A 23,210-nucleotide genomic window follows, 5' to 3' on the forward strand; every position below is an offset into this window, starting at 1 on the left:
TTACTAACATGCATTTTATCTTGTTCATGGGTCAGTGTATAAGCCAACTGATCTACAATAGTGTGGCAATCAAATATCCATGACCCATAAGTATACACGCAATTCCAACTTTATACGCGTCGCTAGATTCATAGGTACTACATGCATATCTTGAACGGTATTCACGAAGCACCAGCATCCTTCGTAAGTAAGAAGAAAATACGTAACGAAGAAGTGGGTTCTTTGGTCGACGTTCACCATTCTACCTGCCCGTCTCCCACCTGACCGACCTGAAGAACTCTTTCCTCTTCAGAGAAGTAAAACTCTCGGACGTTTTCCGATCTCCAACAGTTCTGAGCTCGTCCTCGCCGATGTGCCAAATTATTAACCGAGCTTCACCTTCCCGCTCTTAAGAAAGAGCCCGAGAAGATAAACGTGTGTCGCGAACTAACAAATCAATTCTTTTTTTTTTTCTTATGAAATAGGATAAAGAAGAAGAATATCATTACTCGAAGAAGAATACGCATATTTGATTTAACTAATTTGATATCTTTTTTTATTTGCACGGTAATGATATTATAACATTTTTATTTCCTTTTTTTTGGTCTATTTTATTTTCCCAAGTTTAAAAAGTGTTCTCCTAGCTTGAATAAAAATCGTTTCTCATCGATTCGCAGGAGTTCAAAGATAGTAGATGAACGAATGAGAAAGTAAGTGAAGCTATTTAACATTTTTAGCGTTAAAGTTTCACGAAAGAAAATTGAAGAGTGTATTTGATATTATAGAGTGTGAATTTCAAAATATCGATAAGATTAATTATTCGTGATGAAGAGAAAGAACCTATTGTGCTTTCTGTGGACCTTATTCGTCCTTCGATCGAACGACTTCGTTATCGCTGAAGCTGATCCCGCGATTTTACCGGGTACTGAATATGGTCATCTTCAACAGGTATACATTAACCATTTATATAATATAATATATCTACGATATATAATATTTGTTAATCTTTGTATCAGTCACAGATAAAGAAAAATTGTTAAACTTTGAAATTCTTAATAAACGTACGAAAGGGTTTCTGTTTGAGATCGTTCGTGACAGCTTAGAAAGTTAAAAGGAAATGCAATTTAATAGTGACACTCTTCTTCTTGTTATCGTTCGTGCTACGATTCAGGTGCATCTAGAAGAATTACAGTATGGCAATCTCCACCATTGTTTTCTTATAATTATACTATAAGTACTTGGACAATCATTGAAGCATAATAGAAAATAATTATATAGTGTACATTTAAAATTAGTAGAAGCAAATAATTAATGAACGATATTAGATATTCCAGTTTTTACTTTGATATCCGATTGGAGTATAGATATTTTATTCTATATCGCACTATTGATAGAGCATGTTTCTTCGGTTAAAAAAAAAAAAAAAGGCGTTTCCTTATTAATCCTTTAATATCTTGCGAAATTTATATATGGGAATTCAAAAATTCTCTATTGCTAAACATTTATTTTACCGTAGTGTTAGTATGGTGTCGGAGAGAAATCTAGCAATTATAAGGAGATGCCGTGAAGTAGGAAGTATGTGCAGATATTGAGAAAGGCAAGGATAGATATAACAAGAAAAAGGAAGAAAAAGAAAAAGAGAGAAAGAGAGAGAGAGAGAGAGGGAGAGAGAAAGGGAGAGAAAGAGAGAAAGAGAGAGAGAGAGAGAGAGAGAGAAAGGTTTCAAGTAGAAAGGGATCAAAAGTTACTCGTTTAGTGGGTGAACGCAGCTTCGGGCTACTTTCGTATGTTGTTTTAAATTGATTTCGTTGTGTCATTGAACGCAATATTTGCTTCCTGTTCTACATGATATGTATTATATATTCATAAATTTACTTCCAAGTATAAATAGAAATACAAAACGGGTCGAAAGTTCTTAGGTAATATAAAAAATCAATTAATTTTTTTCAATATTTTTTCGACGCTAATTTTTTTCTATTCGTAAAACTTACAAACTAAGATTTTACGTAATACAAACAAGGCTAAGCCTAAAAAATTTCGAAAAAGAGTAATTGATTTTTTAAATCATCTTAACGATATTTTGGCCCACCCTGTACTATTATAATAATTTTGCTTAATATCCGAAACGGAGCAATGTTTGACATAATAGGTATTTAAATCGTGTACACGCTAAATCGCCATTTCCTTTCACTCTCTTATATAGAAAAAAGGAAAAAAAAAGAGGGAGTTAGCATGCTTGATGTGAGGTATATTCCGTGTGAGTCAACGGAAGTATTAAGACCATCCAATCGATACAACTTCCGCTCCTCTCTCTTCTTCCTAGACGTTTAACAGAAGCGTATGTTATACCATCTAATACCATCTAATATCCATAACAAATGGCTTCCTGCATTGTCTTCAAAAATTTCTGAATTTCCATACAAACTATTTTGAAAGTTAGCTTTCATTACTCTTATTACGAATATCTTACATCATTTACAAGCTTATAGACATCATTACACGACACGGTATAACTATTCTTTTTCATCTATTTATTAAATAATGCCATACGAAAAGAGACTGATGCAGATAATATAAACCTGCTTACTAATCACACATACATACATATATATTCAAGTAAAAGCTACTCGACTTTCTTCGTTCTTAGAACTTGTTAAGAATTTGTTACCGTAAGGAAAATGTAATAAGTTGAAAATACAAACGCTATATGTAATAAAGCTCACGTAACGATAGAACAAGCTATGGTAGAAAAAAAAAAAATTAAAAGGAAAATATAAAGACAAGAAGCAGCAGTAGCATCGTTACCAGGTAGCAGCACGATTTTGATCGACCTTAATTATGTGAATAGGTAGGGATACTTAGCGCCGTTTCGTAATAAATGTAGTAAAGTGCTAAATGCATTAATAGAAATCGCTATATAAAATCCAAATGAAAACGTGGAAATAGATTTTCCTCGTTTTGTTTTTCCATTTAACATTATATTCTTTGTATTGTATTTATTTTATTTATACTTCTAATGATTTTATTTTATCCCATTCAGAGCGTATCTAAAATAAAATTAGAATTTAGAAAACCCTAGATCATCGTCGAGTCTCTGTTCGAATCTAACAATTTAGTCTTGATGAGCGGCAATGCAAATTTTGTTTAATTAATTAGTCAATTAGATAATTTCTCTTTCTCTTTTCTTTTTGTTTTTTTTTCCTTAGAAGTATATACTGAAATAAGAAAGAGTACGTTAGATTAAGAGAGACAAGCGATGATAAAACTGACTTTCTAAATTGTCCTCAAAAATCGTGGTAGAAAGCTGCGTATAAAAGTCTGCTAGGAAATAATGTAAAATACATATGTTCTTGATTGATTCGATAAAAATAAAAAAAAAAAAATAAGAAAGGAAGAAAGAAAGAGAGAGAGAGAGAAAGAGAAAGAGAGAAAAAAAATAACTTACTGAACATCTCTGTTTCTCTCCGTGTAGTAGCAACATTGGGCGAGACCCAAGGCGAATAAGCGGTACAATGGGTGAAGGTGAAGGATGCTACGTGCTCTCTCACTTTCTCCAGAAACCTTCGTTACGAACAACTTTGTCCAGGGTCGGATGAAATCTAAAAAAAAAAAAAAAAAAATTATTATATATATTATTTTGAGCGAATTGTCATTATGTCATTCTCTCCTACACGATGTAACATCGTTTATAATTATTTTCAAAGTCGACAAGACGAAAATATCGCAGTTACTTCGGTTCTTGATCTTTTATTTTTTTTTCTATCTTTCTTTCGTTTTTCTTCTTTTTTATTTATCTTTTCCTTTTTTTATCTTTGAATGTTCCTCCGATAAGTTTAAATCAGTATAAAAGTTATCTAATGAGTTATCTAACTTGATTTATTTCATAATTAGCAGTCACTGAGTAACGTGATAAAGCACAGTTAATTCTGATTTCACGTTAATCCTGTAAAGATTTTTACGTCAAAATGTTACGAAATAGAAGTAACAAGAAACCATTATAAATGATGAAATATATTTTCAACATAGGGCTAATCTTCATGAATTGGTTGACTATACAGTCTTTTATGGTATAAAAGTCTTCATATTTAATTTGTTATTATATTGAAGTAAGTCCAATTATTAAATGATGTCTAGTATGGCAAGTAGATAAGCTTTCTACATTTTTCAGATCATTCATAAGAACTTCAATCGACGTATATAATCAATAATGAGATTAGTTGTAGTAAAGAAAAGTAAAAAAAATCTTTGAAAGTATGATCTTTGAAATTACCTCGAGGATCACGTATGTATGCGCAATGTTACTTTGAACATCAGGCGTTATTACTACATCGTCTCACTTTCTTTTCGACCTATCCTAACGTGAGTAATTAAACTTCATGATTAGTTGTTGTGTTAATCGTTGAATTTTTAAAAAGACAAGCCAAATTGAAGAAAAATATTTAAGGATCCTTTTGTGACAAATTTTATTACAAAATATATCTAAATGTAAATCATATTATGGTAATCTTATTTTAACAAGAAATCGTCGAATGTCAAGAAATCCTTTTTACTACTAACTTTCGGCCCAACGAAAAAATATAAACGTTGAATTTTAAGGAACGATCGTAATCTATTAAATATTTATGAAAGTGAAATGATAGGCTTTTATAAAACAGTATTTTTGTGTTAGCTCTCTTCTGTTAATTCTCCATCAAGTATAACTTTCACCTTTCTTATAGTTTAAAGTGTAAAATCGTAGAGGGAAATATACAATTATATGTTCGTTATATATGTATATATAATAATATATATATATGTATATATATATATATACTATTAATTCACTTAATTATGTTATAGCGAAACGTAACATCTCTATACATAACGATATTTAATGATATTTAACGTAGCACTGACGAAAACAACAAAATATTAAAAAAAAAATTGTCCACCTATAGAAAAAGAAGTTATACAATTTGTTTAATCGTCCAGAAAATGGAATCATTTGTGGTCACGTGAGAATATACTACGGCGTATAATAAAAATGCAAAAAGTAAAGAGAAGACATCAAATGATCCATGACGAGGAAAGTTTCTAATGTTTATGATTCTCTTATATTCTTCGTCGAATATTAAACAAAAAAAGTCGAGTCATTTTTTTCATATCGAATTATTCCGTTTAGAAGATATGCTTCCACGCCGAGATACGAATTCCTTTCTTTAGGAGGAACTTCTCAGTTATTCCAGGGTTAACGACAGCGAAACGGAAAGTGTTTGTCTGTTGGATGACCCTCGGATAAAGTTTCTCTTACCGATACTGGGCAATAAGGTGAAGGAGACACCGATTCCAGAAGGCTGCTGATGCCGTTTCAAGAGAAATTTCTGTTGGGCATTAACCCGAAGAAAATGAATTGCCGATCTGCCTGAAATATCGAGGGCACGTCGAATTTATTTAGTGATGGATCATTGACTTTCTTCTCGATGACATCGAGAGCTTCATCCTTCAAATCAATTGCAATTCATTATAAAGGCGATAAAACAAAAGCAAAAGAATTAGCAATGATTTTGCATGTTTTTTTTTTCTTTGTTTTTTTAATCGTATATGAATATAAGCAATAAATATATGCATTTGATAAATCTTGTTAATTTATATGTATGATGAAAATCTCATCAAGATTGAACAATCGTATTTGATTCAATACAGATAGTGATTATATGGTTGAAAGTCTCTAGTCGTAGGTAATAGACGAACGTTATTCTTAGAAATCGCGTGAAAAAGTAGACACTTCTCTATTGGTGATCGGTAACATTCTTCGTAACTAGACCTCATAAGACTCGTATCCCATTCCGATGGAATCCACAGTTCTACCGATCAGTAGAGTGTCTATCATCGAACGATTGCGCCAGAATACCTTAAGCGGATTTACGAGTACGCACTCACCACGGCTGGCTTGTTATGTGAAAGTGAGAGGTGTGCGCATCGGCGGAAGTTAATGAATAGTGTCTGATTTGTCATTAACGAAAACGTTCTCGTTAACCTTTTGCGATTTAGATCTGTTCGGAACGTTCAATTGAATGATGTCTTTCATGATAAAATCCTATTGTCCTTGCGTGTTTCATCACTCGAGACAATATTCCATTTCAGAATCCATCTCCTCTCGATTCTCGTCCTCGACTCTCAGCCTCCCAGCAAGTCCAGATTCTCAGTGATGTTCAGCAACATCAACAACGATTTCATCGACCAGGTCAAGAGAGCTCACAGTTCAGTGCTCCTTATGCGTCCTTGGCGAAATATAAGATCGACAGGACGAAGCAACAGCAACTCCAACAGCTTCTTCAACAGCAGCAGCAAGTGCAGCAATTGATTCAGCAACAACAACAAAAAATTACTCAACAATTGAACTCGAATAGTTTTAACAGTCCTCAAGCGCAATATTATCAGCAAGCTAACAAACAACAGCAATTTCAACAACAGTACAATAATCAATATCAAAACTTACCGAAAAATATACAAAATATTCAACAAGATCTTTCGCAGCCTCTCTTCAGCGAACAGCATACAATTCAATTACAAGCTTATTTGGAAAAGCAACGAGAATTGGAGGAATTGCAGAAGCAAAGACAACAATTAATATTAGAACAACAGGAATTGAAAAGGAGGCAGGAATTATTGAAATTGCAACAACTCCGGCAACTTACTTCGACGACTTCATCGCCATCACCTCCACCGCCATTATCCTCGTCTCAACCTTCGACAACAACGATTCCATTCGTTAGTACAACTAACGCACCGATTGTTTTAACGTCTCAGGCAGCTAGAAAGATCACAACGTCGGAAGCAGAACTATTTTTAAAAGCTATAGCTAACCATCAAAAAAAATATTCTACGACTACTAGCATACCAGCAACCGTAAAACCACTCGTTAACGTCGAACAACAGCATCATGAGGATATTCGAGAAGAAACGTCCACTATTCCGGAAAATCTATCTTCTCTTATCGAAGAGCACAGAAGGCAAGCGATACAACAAGGTAAACCAAAGCCTGAAATAAAAATTATTTATCAAACTGAAGCACCAGCGAAACAAACTACTGCGAAAAGCAAACTCGTTGAATCTTCGGATGCTTTGGAAAGAGAATTATTATTGAAACAATTGAAATCGGCATTGTCCGAAACAGGTGAAAGTGATGATATTAGAAACGTAACTACTAGAGATTTGGTTCTTCCAAATGGGAAAAAGCTTCAAGTTATACACGCTCCCAATGGTTTGTCCTCCATTGTACCTACTGATAGTTCTACATCTCTTCGAACTTCCACACAAATTTTATCTTCCACTACGACTACAATAAAGCCACCTAAAGTGATCTTCGAGGAATTGACAAAGGGTGTGCTTCCGCCTGGTGCCGATTTTAAAATAATTCGACAAAAGAGTGATGGGAAATTAGAAGAAATAGGTAAAGCACCTATTCAAAACTTACCTGCTAAAAAGGTGACATTTGTGGTTCTGGAAGAACAACCTGACGGTAGTTATAAGGTTCAGGGTGTCAAGGGTAATACAGATAAGGAAGGAACTGACGTAGAATCTATTGTGGAAAAGATTAAGAAGGGTGAATTGAAACTACCGCCGAGTTCTTCGAATCCTACAAAAGCTACATTTGAAGAAGAAGCCGATGAGGAAATTACTGATTTTTTATCTACTAAAATATCATCACCATCTTCACGAACTGTCAGTATTGTACCTACGACATCTAAATCCACTACAGCAAGATATACAACTCCATCTTCTAGGCTCAGTGGAAGGTATAATAAAGTTAATAAATAACACTGTCCAATATGAATTCTGTTATTCAATCAAAGCATTCCGAATATAATTAATAATCAGATTGGTGTTACATGATAAAAAGTTTTTTTTTGTTAGACAGCGTAATCAATCTTGGTAGATTTCTCTTAGTTAAATTATATAAACATTTACAGTAAAGCAACATCAGAGTACTACCCTTACGTCACGGTATCTTCAAACTCAGCCTCAACTGGAGACAATTATGTTACATCTGCTTCCAGTTTAAGCAGCCACGTCTATAACACTGTTGGTGCAACAGACATAAATTTGAAATCGAAAAGTCAGACTGTACCAGCAACTACAAGAGCGTCTATAGGAACAAAGAGTCATTTTGTTCCAACTATGGCGCCCGTTAATGAAATCATTACGACATATCCACCCCCGATCAGTACTACTTTCTCATCCTTATCATCCTTTTCTTCTCATTTCACTCCTAGACAACCTTCCGAAACTTCACCAACATCAAGATCGATAATAAGTACTACACGATCACCCGTTACTCATAATACAAATCCTATTTATCAGGATGATATTGAAAGGACTACGATTTCTTCTATTGAATCACACGTTAATAAAAATCAAGTACACGAGAGTCTTACAACATTGTTAAAAAAGGAAGGACTCTTTGCTATAGCCAAGTATCTAAGACAATCTGGATTAGATACTGTGTTGAATGAAACTGGTAGGTAGAAAGTAGATAAAAACATTATAATTCACAAATACTTTCTTACATTCACACCGCACCTCTCAATTGTTTGTCTAGGTCCATATACGATATTCGTACCAACGGATAAAGCATTTAGAACATTGTTAGTGCAACTTGGTGGACCAGAAAAAGCGGAACAAAAATTCCGTGATAATCCAAGATTATTAAGCGGGGTATGAGTTTGTTTTTAATTAATGTAGTTGTAATTGATAGCGAAGTAAACATTTTTTTATTTTTCTATATTATATCTGCTTTTATCAATCCAGCTTCTTCTTCATCACGTTATACCTGGAGCATTTAGAATTGATACTTTGCAAGATGAAATGACTGGTGTAAGTCTTGCTGGAACTCAATTGCGAGTAAATGAATATGCAATGCATGATCATGAATGGAATGATGTAAAGGTATTTAATAATATTGACGTTACACGAACAATGCTTTCGAAAATGTAAAGTCATTATAATACACAAAATTATTCATTGGAGTAACGTAAATATATACATAAAGATATAAATTCTTTTTTTTGTTACATTTCTTTTACATCAATGCAAGCAGGTAACTACTATTAATGGAGCCAAAGTGGCACCAAATAAACGTGATATTGAGATTCCTCAAGGTATAGCTCATGCGATTGATAGAGTTATGTTTCCACTTCCCGTTGGTGATTTGGTACAAACTTTACAAGCCGATCGTGAAAGGAGATTCACAACTTTCCTTAAAATGTTATACACTTCTGGATTAGACACTACGCTCGCAGGTAAATCAATAAATCAATCATATTTTTATTATTCGGTCACTACAATTTGTCAATCAATATAACAAATCCTTTTAGGTCCCAAAACATTTACGGTTTTCGCACCTACGGATTCTGCCTTTACTTCAGCTGCTTCGAAAAATGGAACGCCTGTTTGGACAGAAGAGGATGGTCCAGTTGCTGCAAAAGCTATAGTTTCAAAACACATCATACCGACTACTTTATATACCGCTGGTATGAGGTATTATCTTCAAAAAGATACATTACGTGTTCAATCACCGATTCATATTCATAAAAATGGAGGTAATTGTTTAATGTTATATTTGCGAAAACGTATGTATGTATATATATGCATATATGTTATAAATTATTTCGTATTATTCAATAATAGGTCGAGTACGAATAAACGAAATAAATGTAGTGACGCATAACGTACCGGCTACAAATGGAGTTTTACACGCCATCGATGGAGTCTTGTAAATATATTTCTTCATTGCAACTGAAAGGTTCAGATATATCGGTAATATTTATATTTTGTATATACAAAAAAAAAACACGAGGATTCGAAGTAAATCATGATATGTATAAACTAGTTCACTAATTCTCCTTAAAAAAAGTTATTAATGAGCCTTTATGAACATAAGTTTCTTCCAATTTTATTCTACGAAGAAAGCAACTTTAAACAAGAATTAAAAACATTTCTTGCCATTTGTCAATATTGATGTTTCACGTGTAAAAAATGTAGCCTATTACCAGGAGCATTATCTCTACATGTACGTACAAAATGTAACATATCATCAGGGGCATACTAAACTAAAATTCATCATTGTAGTTTCGCCTTTTAAAAAGTATTAGAATAAAACACTTTATATATGACAGGCAATAAAGGTAACTACTTAATTTAACAAAAATAATAGTAATAAGAAAATATGCGAAACGATAATTGTATCGACTCATTTTATAATAAAAATTTAATTTTTATAAAAAAGAATATTGATCATGATCACAGATCATCGAATGTTTTAGGCACTTGATATAATTACAAAACAGTTGATATAATTATATACATATCATTTTATATAAATATATAACCAATAGAGGTAACGCGTTTGTGCATATATCACACAAGAATGTATTGATTTAAGATTATTATTTTATAAATAAATGTACAGAACCTTTTTCATTAAATATTTGTATACACACTCCTTATTAATTCGACAATGGAATACAACACACAGATCATTTGACTGATTTAGTCAATATATGAATTCATTGCAGATCTAATAATTCGTCTTATACTTCTTAACTTCTATCATTATATGATGTATGTTGGTAAGTTGCGCTCGTGCGTTTGGCGGTAATATTTTGTGAAGTCTATTATAATATTGCACTAATTGAGTCATTGCACGTTGAACTAATGCATTTCCGATTACTAGATTTGGAAATGATTTCAATATTTCATCATTGATACCTTTTAAAGAACATTTCCAGGTATTTGTAAATAATTGCACAAGAGTCAATGCTTCACTGTCTTGTCTTTTCAAATCTTCATCTTGATTTTTCTCAATCAAATTTTCAGATTCCTTAATTAATTGAATGATACCACCGAAATATTGATTTAATACTGCTTCGACATATTCGGAAGAACGTGCATTTAATTGTTCTCGAAAACTTTCTGCTTCTTTAGAATTATCTCGTGTTCTTTCCTAAAAATTAATGGAAAGTATGCATTTTTTTTTCTTTTATTTCATTAAGAAATAGCAAATTACTATCATGTAATATTAACATTTTTTTTTTCTTACCATAAGAACACTCAGCACTAAATCATAATTATTGATAAGAAAGATTAATTGATCAACTCTGTTAGAAAAAATAGCTGCCATTCTTAATAAAAAAAATTGCACAACTTCTCTAAGCTCTGCCAATAATTGAGTTGTATCTTCGCAAGGAAATCCCTCAAGTATACTGACCATAGCTGCACTAAATTCAGCATACCTTCTTGTAATCTAAAATGATGTTATTTTAATTTATCTCCTTTTTTGATAAAATAATAATTTCTCTATATGAACTTACGTAATGTGGGCCAGTCTCTTTGCTAAATTTTAATGGATCACAATTTTTTATACTTTGAATATTCTGTCGAAAAATGAAATCAAATCTGAAAAAAAAAATTAAATTACATAAATTAATGTTATAAAGCATTGTATTTAAATAGATTGCAATTATTTACCTTGGCCGTATAATATCTGTCAAATTAGCCCAATATTCATCTAATGCTGGAACTGCTCTTTTATGACATGTTAATTGATAACGCATTACCAAATGCAAGCATAAAAATAATGCTATTGTATCGTAACAATCATCTACAAATGACTGCAAATTCTTCGACATAAGATTTAATGTTTTCTCCATAACCTGTAAGATTTATAATTATTATAAAGGAACAAGTGATTACAAGTTATTGTTAATTATTTTTGCAGTAGTATATAAAAAGTTTCTGTTACCGAAAATTAATTTACCTTATTAAAAATTTTCATAGCTTCATTACCAGATACTTTAAAAAATTCTGTTAAAAATAAATATTCTCTACAAGCATTATCAACAACTGCATATTGTTCACTTCTAAACAGAGCTTCATAGTGATACTGAAAATATAAGATAAGTTAAATTTTATTATTTATTAAAGATTTCATTGAACAAATAGAACTAACCCTAAGATTGGAAGCTGTAAGTGGCACAATGATTGAAGCTTCTAATTCTGTGGTAAGAACTGCATCTCTAGTGTTTATAGAAAAAACAGTTCCTCTATGTTTCAATGTAGTTTTATGAAATATACTATGTCTTGCTGTATCTTCAATTCCCATTAGATCATCTTTAGTTGGTTTTTCTTCAAACTGAAAAGAAGGCAGTATTAAAAGTTATTATTTTATTTTATTTTAAAATAATATTTTTTTACCTGTAATTTCATTAACTTAGATGAATATGCTTTAAAATATGAGTAATATATTTTACTCATAGTATCTATATATTCTTCACGAATTTCATCTGCCACATTGTCTTCATTTGCTAAAATAAATTCATAGAAAAATTTATATTTCAGCATATTATTTTGTAATATTTGATAATTTGCCATTGGCTTTCTAAATTTATAAATTTGTTCTATTAAATATGACCTAATCTTTGTCATTGCTTTCACTTTCAATTTTTCCAATATATCTTTTACATCTATACATGACTTGGCTCTTGAGCTTTGTTCTCTCACAAAATTAATTTTATAGTTCAATATCTGTAACTGACTCAAAAATTCTTTTTCTATCACAGAACAGTCCATAATACCACTGAAAAATAAGGATCATAAAATAACTTTAAACTGTAATAGTGTACTATTAATAATAAGTAATAATATAATTTTTTTTACATTATAAGAGCTTCTGAAACAGTCATATTTTCGATAAATTGACTTAAAGGTTTCCTTATCGATTGTCTATTTGATAATTGTTGGCTCATAGCAACAGACTTTCGTTGTAATGAAAGAATCTCAGAACTGATACTTCCAAGATCTTTCTGGAAACACATAAGCATCGATTCCATTTTCTATTAAAGTAACACAAAAAGTAAATAAGATTTCACAGAATAAATATAAATATATATAAATGTTCCCATAATAAAATAACATGAAATTTAACCTCGAGAATATTATCGCATGCTGTAATTTGATTATGTAAATTCACTATATTCTGGCTCTCCTTGATATAATCTTGTATGGATTTATTTTCGACTTCTTTTAATTCCTCCTCAATTTGTTCGGAATATTGACGGAGATCCATCCCAGTTTTAAGGACTTCTTGTACAACATCATCGCCAAGATCTTGAGGTAACTGTACTTGATTGTCAACAATATCTGTTTCTCCCGACATTTTGACAAGAAAGTTTTTTATTTTCGTTTGTTAAAATCCACGTGTCAGTTGTTTGTTCATAACTCTAATCAATTGATACATGTTATCATAAAGTGAAATAATGAATAAAAGTAATTGTTAATTTTTTCTCTATATCAGGATTATAATGTTTATTTGGCAACACTCAGTTTACATATATTATTTATTGTACTTTCTTTTATATAATAAATATTTCTTAAATTATTGTAGAGAATAGCAACTACACAACAATCTTCCACGATGTCAACAAAAGTCAATGACGAATTCTTGGTGACATCGTTGAAGATTGGAATGCGATAGTATCTAGAGAAATTTGTGACATTATTAGATCAAATCAGGTCCGCCAACGCAGTCTCTTAGCTTTAAACTCGCTTTTAAGGCTGTTCACTATCTTTTGTTCGAAGCGTATGTGACTTCAGCGACAGGTGTGGACAAAATATGAACTACGAATAAAAACGGGGAACACTGTCCCCACCATGTGTCTATTGTATCAGTGTATAAACTTGTTTGGTTATTCCCCTCTCGCGCGTACATAACAATTTGTTTCGCGTAGATAGAATAAATAGTATTAGTAAATAATGAACTGACATTTTTCAGTCTCTTATATGTATATCTTTCTTTGATGTTAGTATACATTTCATAGTGATTCATGTTAGGTACGATATCAGTATGCATTTATTTCACGATAAAAGAGAACATAAAGAATAATAAATATAATTAACACATGATAATTAGCATATAAATTTACGAATTTAAATAAATTGTCTTTGAATTTAACTATATCTTATCTATTTATCTAAAAGTATTATTGGCAATGTAAAGTGTTAGTACTTTAGTATTTAATCAGAATTAGATCGAAGGGATTTAGAAAACACGTTGAAATATGCAGCCATTCATCTGGTAATACTTGTGTTACATGATTTACAATTAGATTTTAATATATTGCAAGTACTACCGATCCAAATCTCATTAAGTGGAAGTTGCTACATGTAGAGACCCACGGACTAACAGCGACTCTATTCTAAAATTCGCATTCACAAGGTAATCTAATCGAACTTTCGTGCGCTATAAAACGAAAGATCCTCCATAAGACTTTTAATTGCGTCCGCGAACACCCACTCACGTGAGTGTTAGAATAACGGTGACTCTATGTTGAAATTTGAGGTGACATGAGTCAATCAAGAATTCTGGTTCCCAATACTATCTGGAGGAAGATTAGTCACCGCTTATGAACAACAGGACCATTGCAATATAGGCAGCTACATGTATTCCACTACAAGGTAACACTGTTCGTGTATCCCGAATTTCAAACAATACAAGTATTAGAATTTTAAGTAAAAATTATTTTAAATTTCTCACGTGTTAGCATCTTTGTAATGTTTAAGCGAATGTTCTATTGTTTAAATATTAATTTATTGTAGTCCGTGTACATGAAAAATTACTTAAATAATTGAAAAATTATCGAAAATATTAATTTATAAATTTTCACGTTTAGAAAGAGACAAGATCGATATGCACTCGTCGGAATACAAAAGAAAACTAACTCGGTAATCGTTAAGGTTAATAAAAATGCGTATTTGTTAATATTACACAAGGCCAAGTTACTCGCATGTACAATATATGTGACACTGGACACGAATTTCCTTATTTTTGCCATAGAATCATCTGTCCAAAGAGTGACCGAATGATTTACTTTGTCCAAGCATCGAGAAATGCATTTCTTTACGTTTGGAATGATTCAGAACATTTAAGCATCAGCTATTTACATACACAAAGATACCTATTATAATAGTATATAACGTTCCCTAATATATAGATATATTATGGAACAAAGATACCTCATTTAAGGGTGATATGGAAATCAGTAGTGGCAGTCGAACTTCTTCTCTGTTGCCACAAATTTCGAGGGGCGCCACGATACAAAACTTTTTCTTCGCACAAAATGTCGATAATAGCATTTACGCCAATAATGAAAACAGACGTAATTTTTGACTAATTTTGATGAACAAGGTCTCACTTTAAAGATGAAGGTTTAATCTAGGACCCCGCTTTATTGAATTTTTGAAGAAGTTTCTTATTTGTGCATAAACTATTCTCGAAAAAATATCATTTTTAACACGGTTTTTTTCAAAGAAAATAAATCTTTTTTAAAAATACGGAAAAAATATCTACTAGATTAAATCTTCATCTTTAAAATGAGACCTTGTTCATTAAAATTGGTCTAAAATTACGCTTGTTCTCATTGATGGCCTAAACTATTATAAAACCATTATATAGGGATAGTGAACAACCTTAAACTTTCATTTTTCTGATTATTCGCCAATAATACGTAAAGAATGCGGTGAGTTAGTAACGCTTATAGAATTTGCATCGATTTGTAGACGCACTTTTTCATTTTTATTAACAAAATACAACTTCTATGCTTGGTGGGTTATGAAATTAATTATCGCTATTTTTATATAGCTTCTCGTTTATAATTGTTAATGATCCTTCCATAAAAAGTGCTGTCAATTCTGACAGTATATCAATTACAAGCATCAAATTCTTAGTGTATCGATATCAAGAAATAGAAATATTTTAACGTGTATTCTCCGAGTTAAAATATTTGTAGATTATTTATCGTAAAATTTCTGAAATATAAGACGAGTAATTTAATTTTTGAATTAGTTATCTGTGGTCTGATTTTTTATGAATTTATTATCTATTTCTATAGAACAAATTAATATTCTTAATCCAATTAATAATAGTGCTTATTGTTAATGAAATAATGAAATAAAAACTAGAATCGAATTTTTAGAAACGTGAAAGTTACTTCTTCAAACGCTTGAACTTGCAGTAAAAAAGTGATACCTATATAACCTATAACATAATGTATTTTAATTTCAATTAGATATAATTATACCTATTATAATAATTATTTACATGCTTTCTGGAAAATGTAATTATAAATTTATATCTTCTAGGTAAACAATATAAGTTAATGAAAACGGGAAAAGATAAAGGAGTTATCCAAATGGGTGTCACAAAACCATTATGGCCCAGCATAGGCAACCACAACAAAACGAATTTTTACCATTATGTGATGTTCTGTTTAATATAATTTCCCTTGCATCATATTTTTGTGACATTGTTTTCGATTTTGCAATGGTTTATGCACTTGCTCATCATTCGGTAGGACAACCTACTGTTTTTCCCTTAAGCATTACTTTTATAACGACGTCTTTGCTTGCCTGCCAGGTATATGATTAAATAAGCGATATAATAAAAACAAGATATTATGTAATATTATCATATTATATTTATTATTTTGTTTATAGATAGTTAGCATACGTTGGTATTTATGGGGTGCAAGAGGTAAATTAATAGACAATGATGATACAAACAGGGATTGTAATGTAAACCCGTGTAAAAAGACTGGTAATTGGACTTTGGGTTGTGTATTATTACTTCATACAACACAAGCTGGAGTACTCTGGAGATATTTTAAGTTGTTTATTCCAGTTGATTTAGCTTATGTTAAACATGAGGCAAGTGTTTCCAATTATAATTTATAAATTATTACAATATATAATAATCTTTAATTGTTTTGTATCTACATAACATTGAAATTTATGTAGGTGCGAGAGTTGTGTGTATTACGTCTTATACATGCATTCTGCGAAGCTGCACCCATGTTACTATTACAACTATATTTATTATCTATTGGAATTAATGACAATTTAGGTATAGAAAATGAAAAAATAAAAAGTGGTGAAGTGAAGGACAGTGAAAAGTTAACAAAATTAACAGCAGTGTCAGCTGGACTATCCTTATGGAGTGTTTGTTGGGCAGTAGCTAGTTTTAGTAAAGGTGCAGCACGTCTTCGTAATCTAGAACGTTTGGTACTTACATGGTTAGGTGTATTAGCTCAATTATTTTGGCGTCTTGGAACTGTAAGTGCACGAGTTGGAGCATTAGTTGTATATGCATCGCTTTATGGTGGACAGTGGCTATTAATTGTGATGGCACTTCATTGGCTTTCTATGTTAACGTGGTTATTACTCACACCTGATGGACTCTTCCATGTAGGTGAGCGTCTTCCACTTATGAGAAAAAGTATTTTGGCCTCTATGTTGGCATTTGTTTATATATTTGCATATGTAAATCTACATGAGACCAATCATCGCCAAAAAATGGTAAGTGAAAGCATTCCATTATATTGTCATATCATTCAATTTTAATAACATGTTTTTTATGTAAGATAAAGAAGTATGTATCTTAAAAAAACAAAATGTTTACATAGGTAATATTTTATACCGTAATGTTATTGGAAAATAGTTTACTTACTGGAGTATGGGCTGTAGGTATAAATAGAAGTGATCTTCATCTTCATCAACCAAATCCAGTAAACTTAGTACTTACACTTGTAGCATTATTTTTTTGTGGTATGTTCTTTATGGCATTGTATTATAGGTAAGCATTTATTATTATCCTTTATACGATTTATTTTACTTTTATAAGATGAAAGAACTAACAATAAAATAAAATATATCTTTATTATCTATACATCTATCATGAAACATAATACATGATCTAGTTGTTTTTGTTCCATGATTTCTATAGAGTTTAAGTGCTCTTTACTTTTTTCTAGATATAACTCTTTCTTGGTTTGGTTGGGTGCAAGTTGAATGTGCAAAGGACACTGAATATTTGAGCAAAGTATTTATTATTTTATAAATTGTGATAAAACTATTCTTGCAATTTATATGTATGTTTCATAACTGACAAACTTGAATATTTTGTACCTTCTTTGTTTTGTTATTATTATGTTTATCATTAGCTTTATCTCTGTTTTATTTTTGCCTTGTTTTTTATTTATTTTAGTTTTTTATTTATATACTATAATAAAATTATTTTTTTTTCTTTTTTTTTTATGAAGAAATTTATGATACTTATGCTCTGTATACAATTATAGAAAATCCTTATCACATTATTAATTGCTGCACTTGTTTGAATCTACCTGTATATCAGATCAAAAAATTATGATCTTGCTTACCCAAATGGCTTATATTTTTTTATCAATTTCATCCATATTATTTTATTCATAATGCATGTATATATAATAATACATATAATAATTCATTACACATACATATAATAATTTTTGTTTTACATATATTAATCATTTAAATAACCTTCACACGTTTCATAGAAATAAATATATATATTTCTTTTCTTATGTATATAAGTCTAATTTGTTTATGTTTTTGCTTGAAGCAATTCATGTACATATATCACATATTGTGATCATTATGATAAAAAATACAATATCAACACTTTATTTTTAATTTTGTAAAACACTTAATGTACATTTACAGATTCTTTCATATAAGAAGATTAACATATGAAGTTGGTGGTAGAATGACTACTTCAAATCTTGCAATTATGTCTAACCAGGTTTGTGATTTATTAGAAATTAAAATATTCTTATTAATAATGTAATAGTATCCAATAAAACTTATGTATTTTTATCTTCTTTAACCCTGTAATTGTGTAGGACAATTCAGAAGAAAGGAATATAGATTATGTAAAGGAAAAAAAAATTGATAAAGATGTAGCAACAAGAAAAGTAAAATTAAATAATAGTGGTATACCTGGTGTATTTAATTGTCGTTTTGCTAATGCAGCAGTAGTAAATCCAAATCGTAAAAAGAAAAAGCCTACTACATTTGTACCTCCACCACCTCCGCAAGATCAATCTACATCTACTGTAACTCCTATTACCGCAGGTGAAGATAGTAAACAGTGGATTAATGGAAACAATGGACACCAACAGATAATACCGTTTTGGAAAAAAGCTGCATCGTTTTCCAATGTGTTGCAGGTAAAATTGTAATATAAAATAATATATTTTACTATGTTTAATAAAGAATAATTCAAGCATTACTTCGAAACAGAGTGATGATTCAAATATACAAAAAAATATAACCGAAGCAGAGACAAGTACTTCTTCGAGCGTAAATTTAATACGAGAGAAATTAAGGCAAAAAAAACAGCAACAACTTCGCGAGCTTAAAGCTATACAAGAAGAGATAAAAGAAGGAAAATTATTTCCTCCTCTATCAGCATCTCCATCTACGTTTTCATCTTCTCCATCAGTATTAAATCAACAACCACCACCAAGCAAGAAGTTGCATACTTCTCCAAACACTATATTATTTACATCACCCTCATTAGTGTCTGATGGAGATGAAGGTGTCACATTAACATCGTGGCCACCAGTTAAAATGCATTGTTTATTACCACCACCACCAGTATCACCGTACCATTCTAATTCCCATTCCTCGAGTTTATGGAAAGTATCGCAAAGAGAGAAAACAAATGTCCCAGAAATTTTATTAGCACCTAGATGTCTTCCCATACATTGTGCTCATTGGACACCTCCTGGTCATCTTAGTCATAGGTAATGTATGAAATATTTATCATTGATATTAAAATTAATATAACAGAAATATGCAATCAGTCAAATTTTATTTAATATTTAAAAATATAATATTTAAAGATATAATATTTAAAAATATAATATTTAAAGATATAATATTTTAAAATATTAAATAAAATTTGACTGATTGCATATTTCTGTTATATTAATTTTAATATCAATTATTAATATTTAAAAATATTTATATAAAAGCCGGAATGGAAAAGGAGAAAGTTCCAAAGATGAAAGTGAAGAAGGTGAAATCAGCGATATGGAAGGTAGTCAAGTATCATTGCCTAGAAGTTATACACTTCCTCGAGAATTTAAATATTATCACTCTACTAATATGCTTAGAGATAAAGATCGATGCGGTGGTACTAATAAAGTACAACCATCTAGATTTTATTTACCTTCTACTTACAGTTCTGATGGTTAGTAGCCTTATATATATACCATCTATATTTATATATTTGTTTAACTGAGAAGTATTCAATGTTGCATATTACATTGTTTTCAGGAGATGTAGATAGTGCAGATAATGAGGAGGAAACAGATTCTGAATTACAAGTTGTTATGAAGGAAGGTCACAATTGTAGTTCCGACAGAACTCAGCAACGAAAATATGCACTAAAAAATAATGAAGGAACAGATTTATCTAGTAATAATTGTGATGCTTCTACTGATATTGCAATATCTAATAATTCTCATCATAATAATTTATATGGTATTCTACGACCTAATCAACTTTTTAAAGTTAGAGTAAAACATGAAACAAAATTATAAATATCATTAATGAACATCGACGAAAACATTCAATAAGAACTAATAATTTAAAATTAATCGATGAAAATATTTCAATACTATTATTTTAAGATTATTTAAAATCAATGTAGATTTTCAAATTGATTTTTTATTTATATAAAATATTAAAACAATATCAAAAATAAATTTATAATTAAATAATTAATAGTTGAATAATTATAAAAAATTTTATTTTTTTTAACTTTCATATGATATCAGTTGTATTCTATCAGAAGAAATAAATAGGAAAGATTTTCGGTATGTATAACGAGCATTAAAAAATAATCAAATAACAATGGACACGTGTAAATTCATTTAAATTTCCCGGGTCACTTAACACGAAAAGGACCAAAAATAGATGGCGTTATTAGGCAAAAAATATGCTATTTCTGGGTAATAGGTGAGAAGAGATATAAATTGTTTTGAGTTTCATCGAATCGTGCCATATATATTATTTTATTTGGCTTTGAATATATGACCTCACAGAAAAAATTAAAAACAAGTGAATATTTAATAAGAATATTGGTATAGCTAAAAAAGCTTTTAATACTACCGAAGAAATGTTTGTGCCATGCAGGTATCCTTTTGAGGTGACAAATATTTGTTTTAATTTAAATTTAAAAAAAAAAAATATATATATATATATATATATTTATATTATTATAATTGCAAAATATATAAAATTTTAATATTATAATATTTATATATATAACTAAAACTAACATAATAAACAATTGTTCTAGCCATTATTCATTATTGTTATAAATGATTACATTGTAAATGTTCTTATGTATAGGATTCAGAGTCATCTGATCTTGATGAGAACGACGTGTACAGAGAAGAAAAAAAGAAAGAAATAGATTTAGAATATGCATGTCAAACAGGAGATATTGATATAATTGAAGAATATCTTAATGGTAATAATTATATTAAATGACTATATTAAATGAAATAATTCTATGTTACAAATTAAATCCTACAGAATTTTCCACTTTTTACTTTTTTTAATTTTATGTTAATGAATCATTTTATCTGTTTAAATATATTTAGATCATGATATCAATACTATTTTAAAAGAAGGTTGCACTCTACTTTTAATTGCTGCATCATATTATAAAGAAGAACTTATTGAATACCTTTTGGAACGTGGAGCTGATGCTACTATACATAATTATGGTTTTTTCTTTTTTTAAATAATTCTTTAATTAAATGATTTTTTCTTTTTGATTACGTTTTTACTATAATTTAATTCTTATAATACAATTCAGATGGATATACACCATTAATGGCATTATGTGAAAGTGTAAAAATGAGAGATTATTCAGGTTGTTCATCTCTGTTAATTGAAGTATCAAATGTAGATGCAACTGATAACCAAAAGTAAATAGACTATGCTAAAATTTTTAATAATAATTATAATAATATCAAATATATAAAAATAATAAACTACGATATTTTAATAGAATGACAGCTTTAATGTACGCATGTAGAAAAGGAAAAATAGAACTTGTAAGGGAACTAATAAAACATACCAAAAATATTAATGCTGAAGATAAACAAGGTTATACTGTAAGTTTTGTAATAATTATAAATGAAATGATTCATCATGTCTAATAATAATATGAAATAAGTACCTAAAATAGTAATTTTATGTTTCATACTTTTTTCAGGCTTTATTTCATGCTGTCCTAAGCGCAAAAATTGAAGTAGTAAAATTACTTGTGGACAATAAAGCTGATACCGCAATTATGAATAATGAGAATCATACTGCTAAAAATGTGGCGCATTTAAAAGGATATTACCAGGTCTATTATTATATAGAATTTTTTATTTAAATACTAATTCATCTAATAAATATTTCAGATCTCATCATTTTTAGACAGCAAAGTTGATGAATCATTGAAATATGAAATACTTTCAAATGATAATTGGAGATATCGATTTCACAGATTATTTTCTATGGAAGATCAACATGTGGACTATGATATACATATGTATTTGTTAGAGTTGAATCTAACTTGTTATATGGCGTTTTTTAGAAAAATGAAGTTACAGATGTTTTTGCAATTAACTGAAGAAGATCTCATAAATTTAAAAATGAATATTAGTGTCCATAGAAATCGACTTTTAGAATTTCTAAATCAATTTCATTGTAAACCATGGGACAAGATGTCCCTACATTTATATTTATATGATTCTTCTTACACGTATGTTTAAAATTTATAATAATTTATTAGTATAATAGATACTATTAAAAAAAAATTTTTTTTTCAGATTTTATCATGGGCTTACATGTGTGAGTAAAGTTGCTGATCAAATAATGATTATGACTTCTACTTTTCATTATATAAAAAAAAATGTGAATAATCATTTTTTTGAAAATATGTTTATCAATGATGCACAAATATCTGAATATATAAATACACTTAAAAGTACTGAAAAGGAACTTGTAAATATAAAAAAAAGACTTCTGCAACTAAAAACTCTTGCAAAGAAGGTAAACAAAAAAGGAAATTTTATATATTATACCTGGTATTGTAATAATTAATGTATTAATATTTTAATTATAGATAAAACGAGAAAATCCTTTAAAGATTCCTCCATCTTACATCGGTCCAAAAGTAACCAAAAATTTTTATTTTAAACCTATAATATTGAGTATACTATTAGTATGTGGAATGTATTTAACTAAGGTACAAGTCTATAAATAAAATACTGTCAATGGGAAAGCAATCAGTAAGGAAGAAGCAATCAATA

At 29.9% G+C, this 23,210-nt stretch overlaps 4 protein-coding genes across 18 annotated transcripts; 3 read left to right on the forward strand and 1 right to left on the reverse strand.

Moving 5' to 3' along the window:
* The first annotated feature begins 358 nt into the window (after positions 1–358).
* Positions 359–10,440, forward strand: LOC124956155 (cell wall protein DAN4-like). 5 transcript variants are annotated; one of them, XM_047511606.1, is made up of 9 exons: positions 359–689; positions 765–927; positions 6,103–7,757; positions 7,932–8,479; positions 8,561–8,676; positions 8,770–8,907; positions 9,056–9,260; positions 9,336–9,560; positions 9,649–10,440. In XM_047511606.1, exons 2-9 carry the CDS (start codon positions 805–807, stop codon positions 9,735–9,737), a joined length of 3,099 nt encoding a protein of 1,032 aa, XP_047367562.1. In that variant the 5' UTR covers positions 359–689; positions 765–804; the 3' UTR covers positions 9,738–10,440. The 5 variants fall into 5 exon arrangements, with proteins under 5 accessions (XP_047367562.1, XP_047367591.1, XP_047367594.1 ...); XM_047511635.1 differs by having other exon boundaries at positions 9,059–9,260; XM_047511638.1 differs by having other exon boundaries at positions 8,019–8,479.
* LOC124956211 (vacuolar protein sorting-associated protein 52 homolog) lies at positions 10,192–14,747 on the reverse strand. Of its 3 annotated transcripts, none has more exons than XM_047511728.1 (10): positions 14,552–14,747; positions 12,944–13,238; positions 12,676–12,851; positions 12,214–12,595; positions 11,969–12,151; positions 11,777–11,902; positions 11,488–11,672; positions 11,331–11,415; positions 11,060–11,263; positions 10,192–10,963 (listed from the first exon to the last, which is right to left on the reverse strand). In XM_047511728.1, the coding sequence occupies exons 2-10, from the start codon at positions 13,172–13,174 to the stop codon at positions 10,538–10,540; spliced, it is 1,998 nt and encodes a 665-aa protein (XP_047367684.1). In that variant the 5' UTR covers positions 13,175–13,238; positions 14,552–14,747; the 3' UTR covers positions 10,192–10,537. The 3 variants fall into 3 exon arrangements, with proteins under 3 accessions (XP_047367684.1, XP_047367675.1, XP_047367668.1); XM_047511719.1 differs by having other exon boundaries at positions 12,944–14,465; XM_047511712.1 differs by lacking the exon at positions 14,552–14,747 and having other exon boundaries at positions 12,944–14,529.
* On the forward strand, positions 13,914–21,291 carry LOC124956173. Of its 9 annotated transcripts, XR_007103149.1 has the most exons (13): positions 15,156–15,533; positions 16,156–16,429; positions 16,510–16,719; positions 16,810–17,367; positions 17,475–17,644; positions 18,550–18,628; positions 18,729–19,055; positions 19,129–19,634; positions 19,866–20,083; positions 20,170–20,376; positions 20,673–20,711; positions 20,800–20,853; positions 21,250–21,291. XR_007103149.1 is itself a non-coding variant. In XM_047511661.1 (12 exons), exons 2-11 carry the CDS (start codon positions 16,226–16,228, stop codon positions 20,693–20,695), a joined length of 2,502 nt encoding a protein of 833 aa, XP_047367617.1. In that variant the 5' UTR covers positions 15,156–15,533; positions 16,156–16,225; the 3' UTR covers positions 20,696–20,711; positions 20,800–20,938. The 9 variants fall into 9 exon arrangements, 7 of the variants coding, with proteins under 7 accessions (XP_047367609.1, XP_047367617.1, XP_047367621.1 ...); XR_007103139.1 differs by having other exon boundaries at positions 20,673–20,853; XM_047511661.1 differs by lacking the exon at positions 21,250–21,291 and having other exon boundaries at positions 20,800–20,938.
* A 1,004-nt stretch (positions 21,292–22,295) lies between these two features.
* LOC124956235 lies at positions 22,296–23,186 on the forward strand. Its single transcript, XM_047511754.1, has 3 exons — positions 22,296–22,660; positions 22,728–22,950; positions 23,024–23,186. Exons 1-3 carry the CDS (start codon positions 22,413–22,415, stop codon positions 23,162–23,164), a joined length of 612 nt encoding a protein of 203 aa, XP_047367710.1. The 5' UTR covers positions 22,296–22,412; the 3' UTR covers positions 23,165–23,186.
* Positions 23,187–23,210: the final 24 nt, after the last annotated feature.

The sequence above is a fragment of the Vespa velutina genome, chromosome 1 (genome assembly GCF_912470025.1).
Source record: "Vespa velutina chromosome 1, iVesVel2.1, whole genome shotgun sequence".
NCBI classification, from domain to species: Eukaryota; Metazoa; Arthropoda; class Insecta; order Hymenoptera; family Vespidae; genus Vespa; species Vespa velutina.

What these genes read in the sequence shown, in the direction of transcription:
- LOC124956173 (XM_047511653.1), top strand. Translation starts at nt 16,226, where the DNA reads ATGGCCCAGCATAGGCAACCACAACAAAACGAATTTTTACCATTATGT. An exon ending in CGTTTTCCAATGTGTTGCAG is followed by an intron (nt 19,056 to 19,128) that starts GTAAAATTGTAA and finishes ACTTCGAAACAG; the next exon opens with AGTGATGATTCAAATATACA. An exon ending in TTCTACTTACAGTTCTGATG is followed by an intron (nt 20,084 to 20,169) that starts GTTAGTAGCCTT and finishes CATTGTTTTCAG; the next exon opens with GAGATGTAGATAGTGCAGAT.
- LOC124956155 (XM_047511616.1), top strand. Translation starts at nt 805, where the DNA reads ATGAAGAGAAAGAACCTATTGTGCTTTCTGTGGACCTTATTCGTCCTT. An exon ending in TACTGTGTTGAATGAAACTG is followed by an intron (nt 8,480 to 8,560) that starts GTAGGTAGAAAG and finishes TTGTTTGTCTAG; the next exon opens with GTCCATATACGATATTCGTA. An exon ending in ATTAGACACTACGCTCGCAG is followed by an intron (nt 9,261 to 9,335) that starts GTAAATCAATAA and finishes AAATCCTTTTAG; the next exon opens with GTCCCAAAACATTTACGGTT.
- LOC124956235 (XM_047511754.1), top strand. Translation starts at nt 22,413, where the DNA reads ATGGAAGATCAACATGTGGACTATGATATACATATGTATTTGTTAGAG. An exon ending in TTATATGATTCTTCTTACAC is followed by an intron (nt 22,661 to 22,727) that starts GTATGTTTAAAA and finishes TTTTTTTTTCAG; the next exon opens with ATTTTATCATGGGCTTACAT. An exon ending in TAAAAACTCTTGCAAAGAAG is followed by an intron (nt 22,951 to 23,023) that starts GTAAACAAAAAA and finishes TTTTAATTATAG; the next exon opens with ATAAAACGAGAAAATCCTTT.
- LOC124956211 (XM_047511728.1), bottom strand. Translation starts at nt 13,174, where the DNA reads ATGTCGGGAGAAACAGATATTGTTGACAATCAAGTACAGTTACCTCAA. An exon ending in TTACAGCTTCCAATCTTAGG is followed by an intron (nt 11,903 to 11,968) that starts GTTAGTTCTATT and finishes TTATATTTTCAG; the next exon opens with TATCACTATGAAGCTCTGTT. An exon ending in CTATGAAAATTTTTAATAAG is followed by an intron (nt 11,673 to 11,776) that starts GTAAATTAATTT and finishes TAAATCTTACAG; the next exon opens with GTTATGGAGAAAACATTAAA.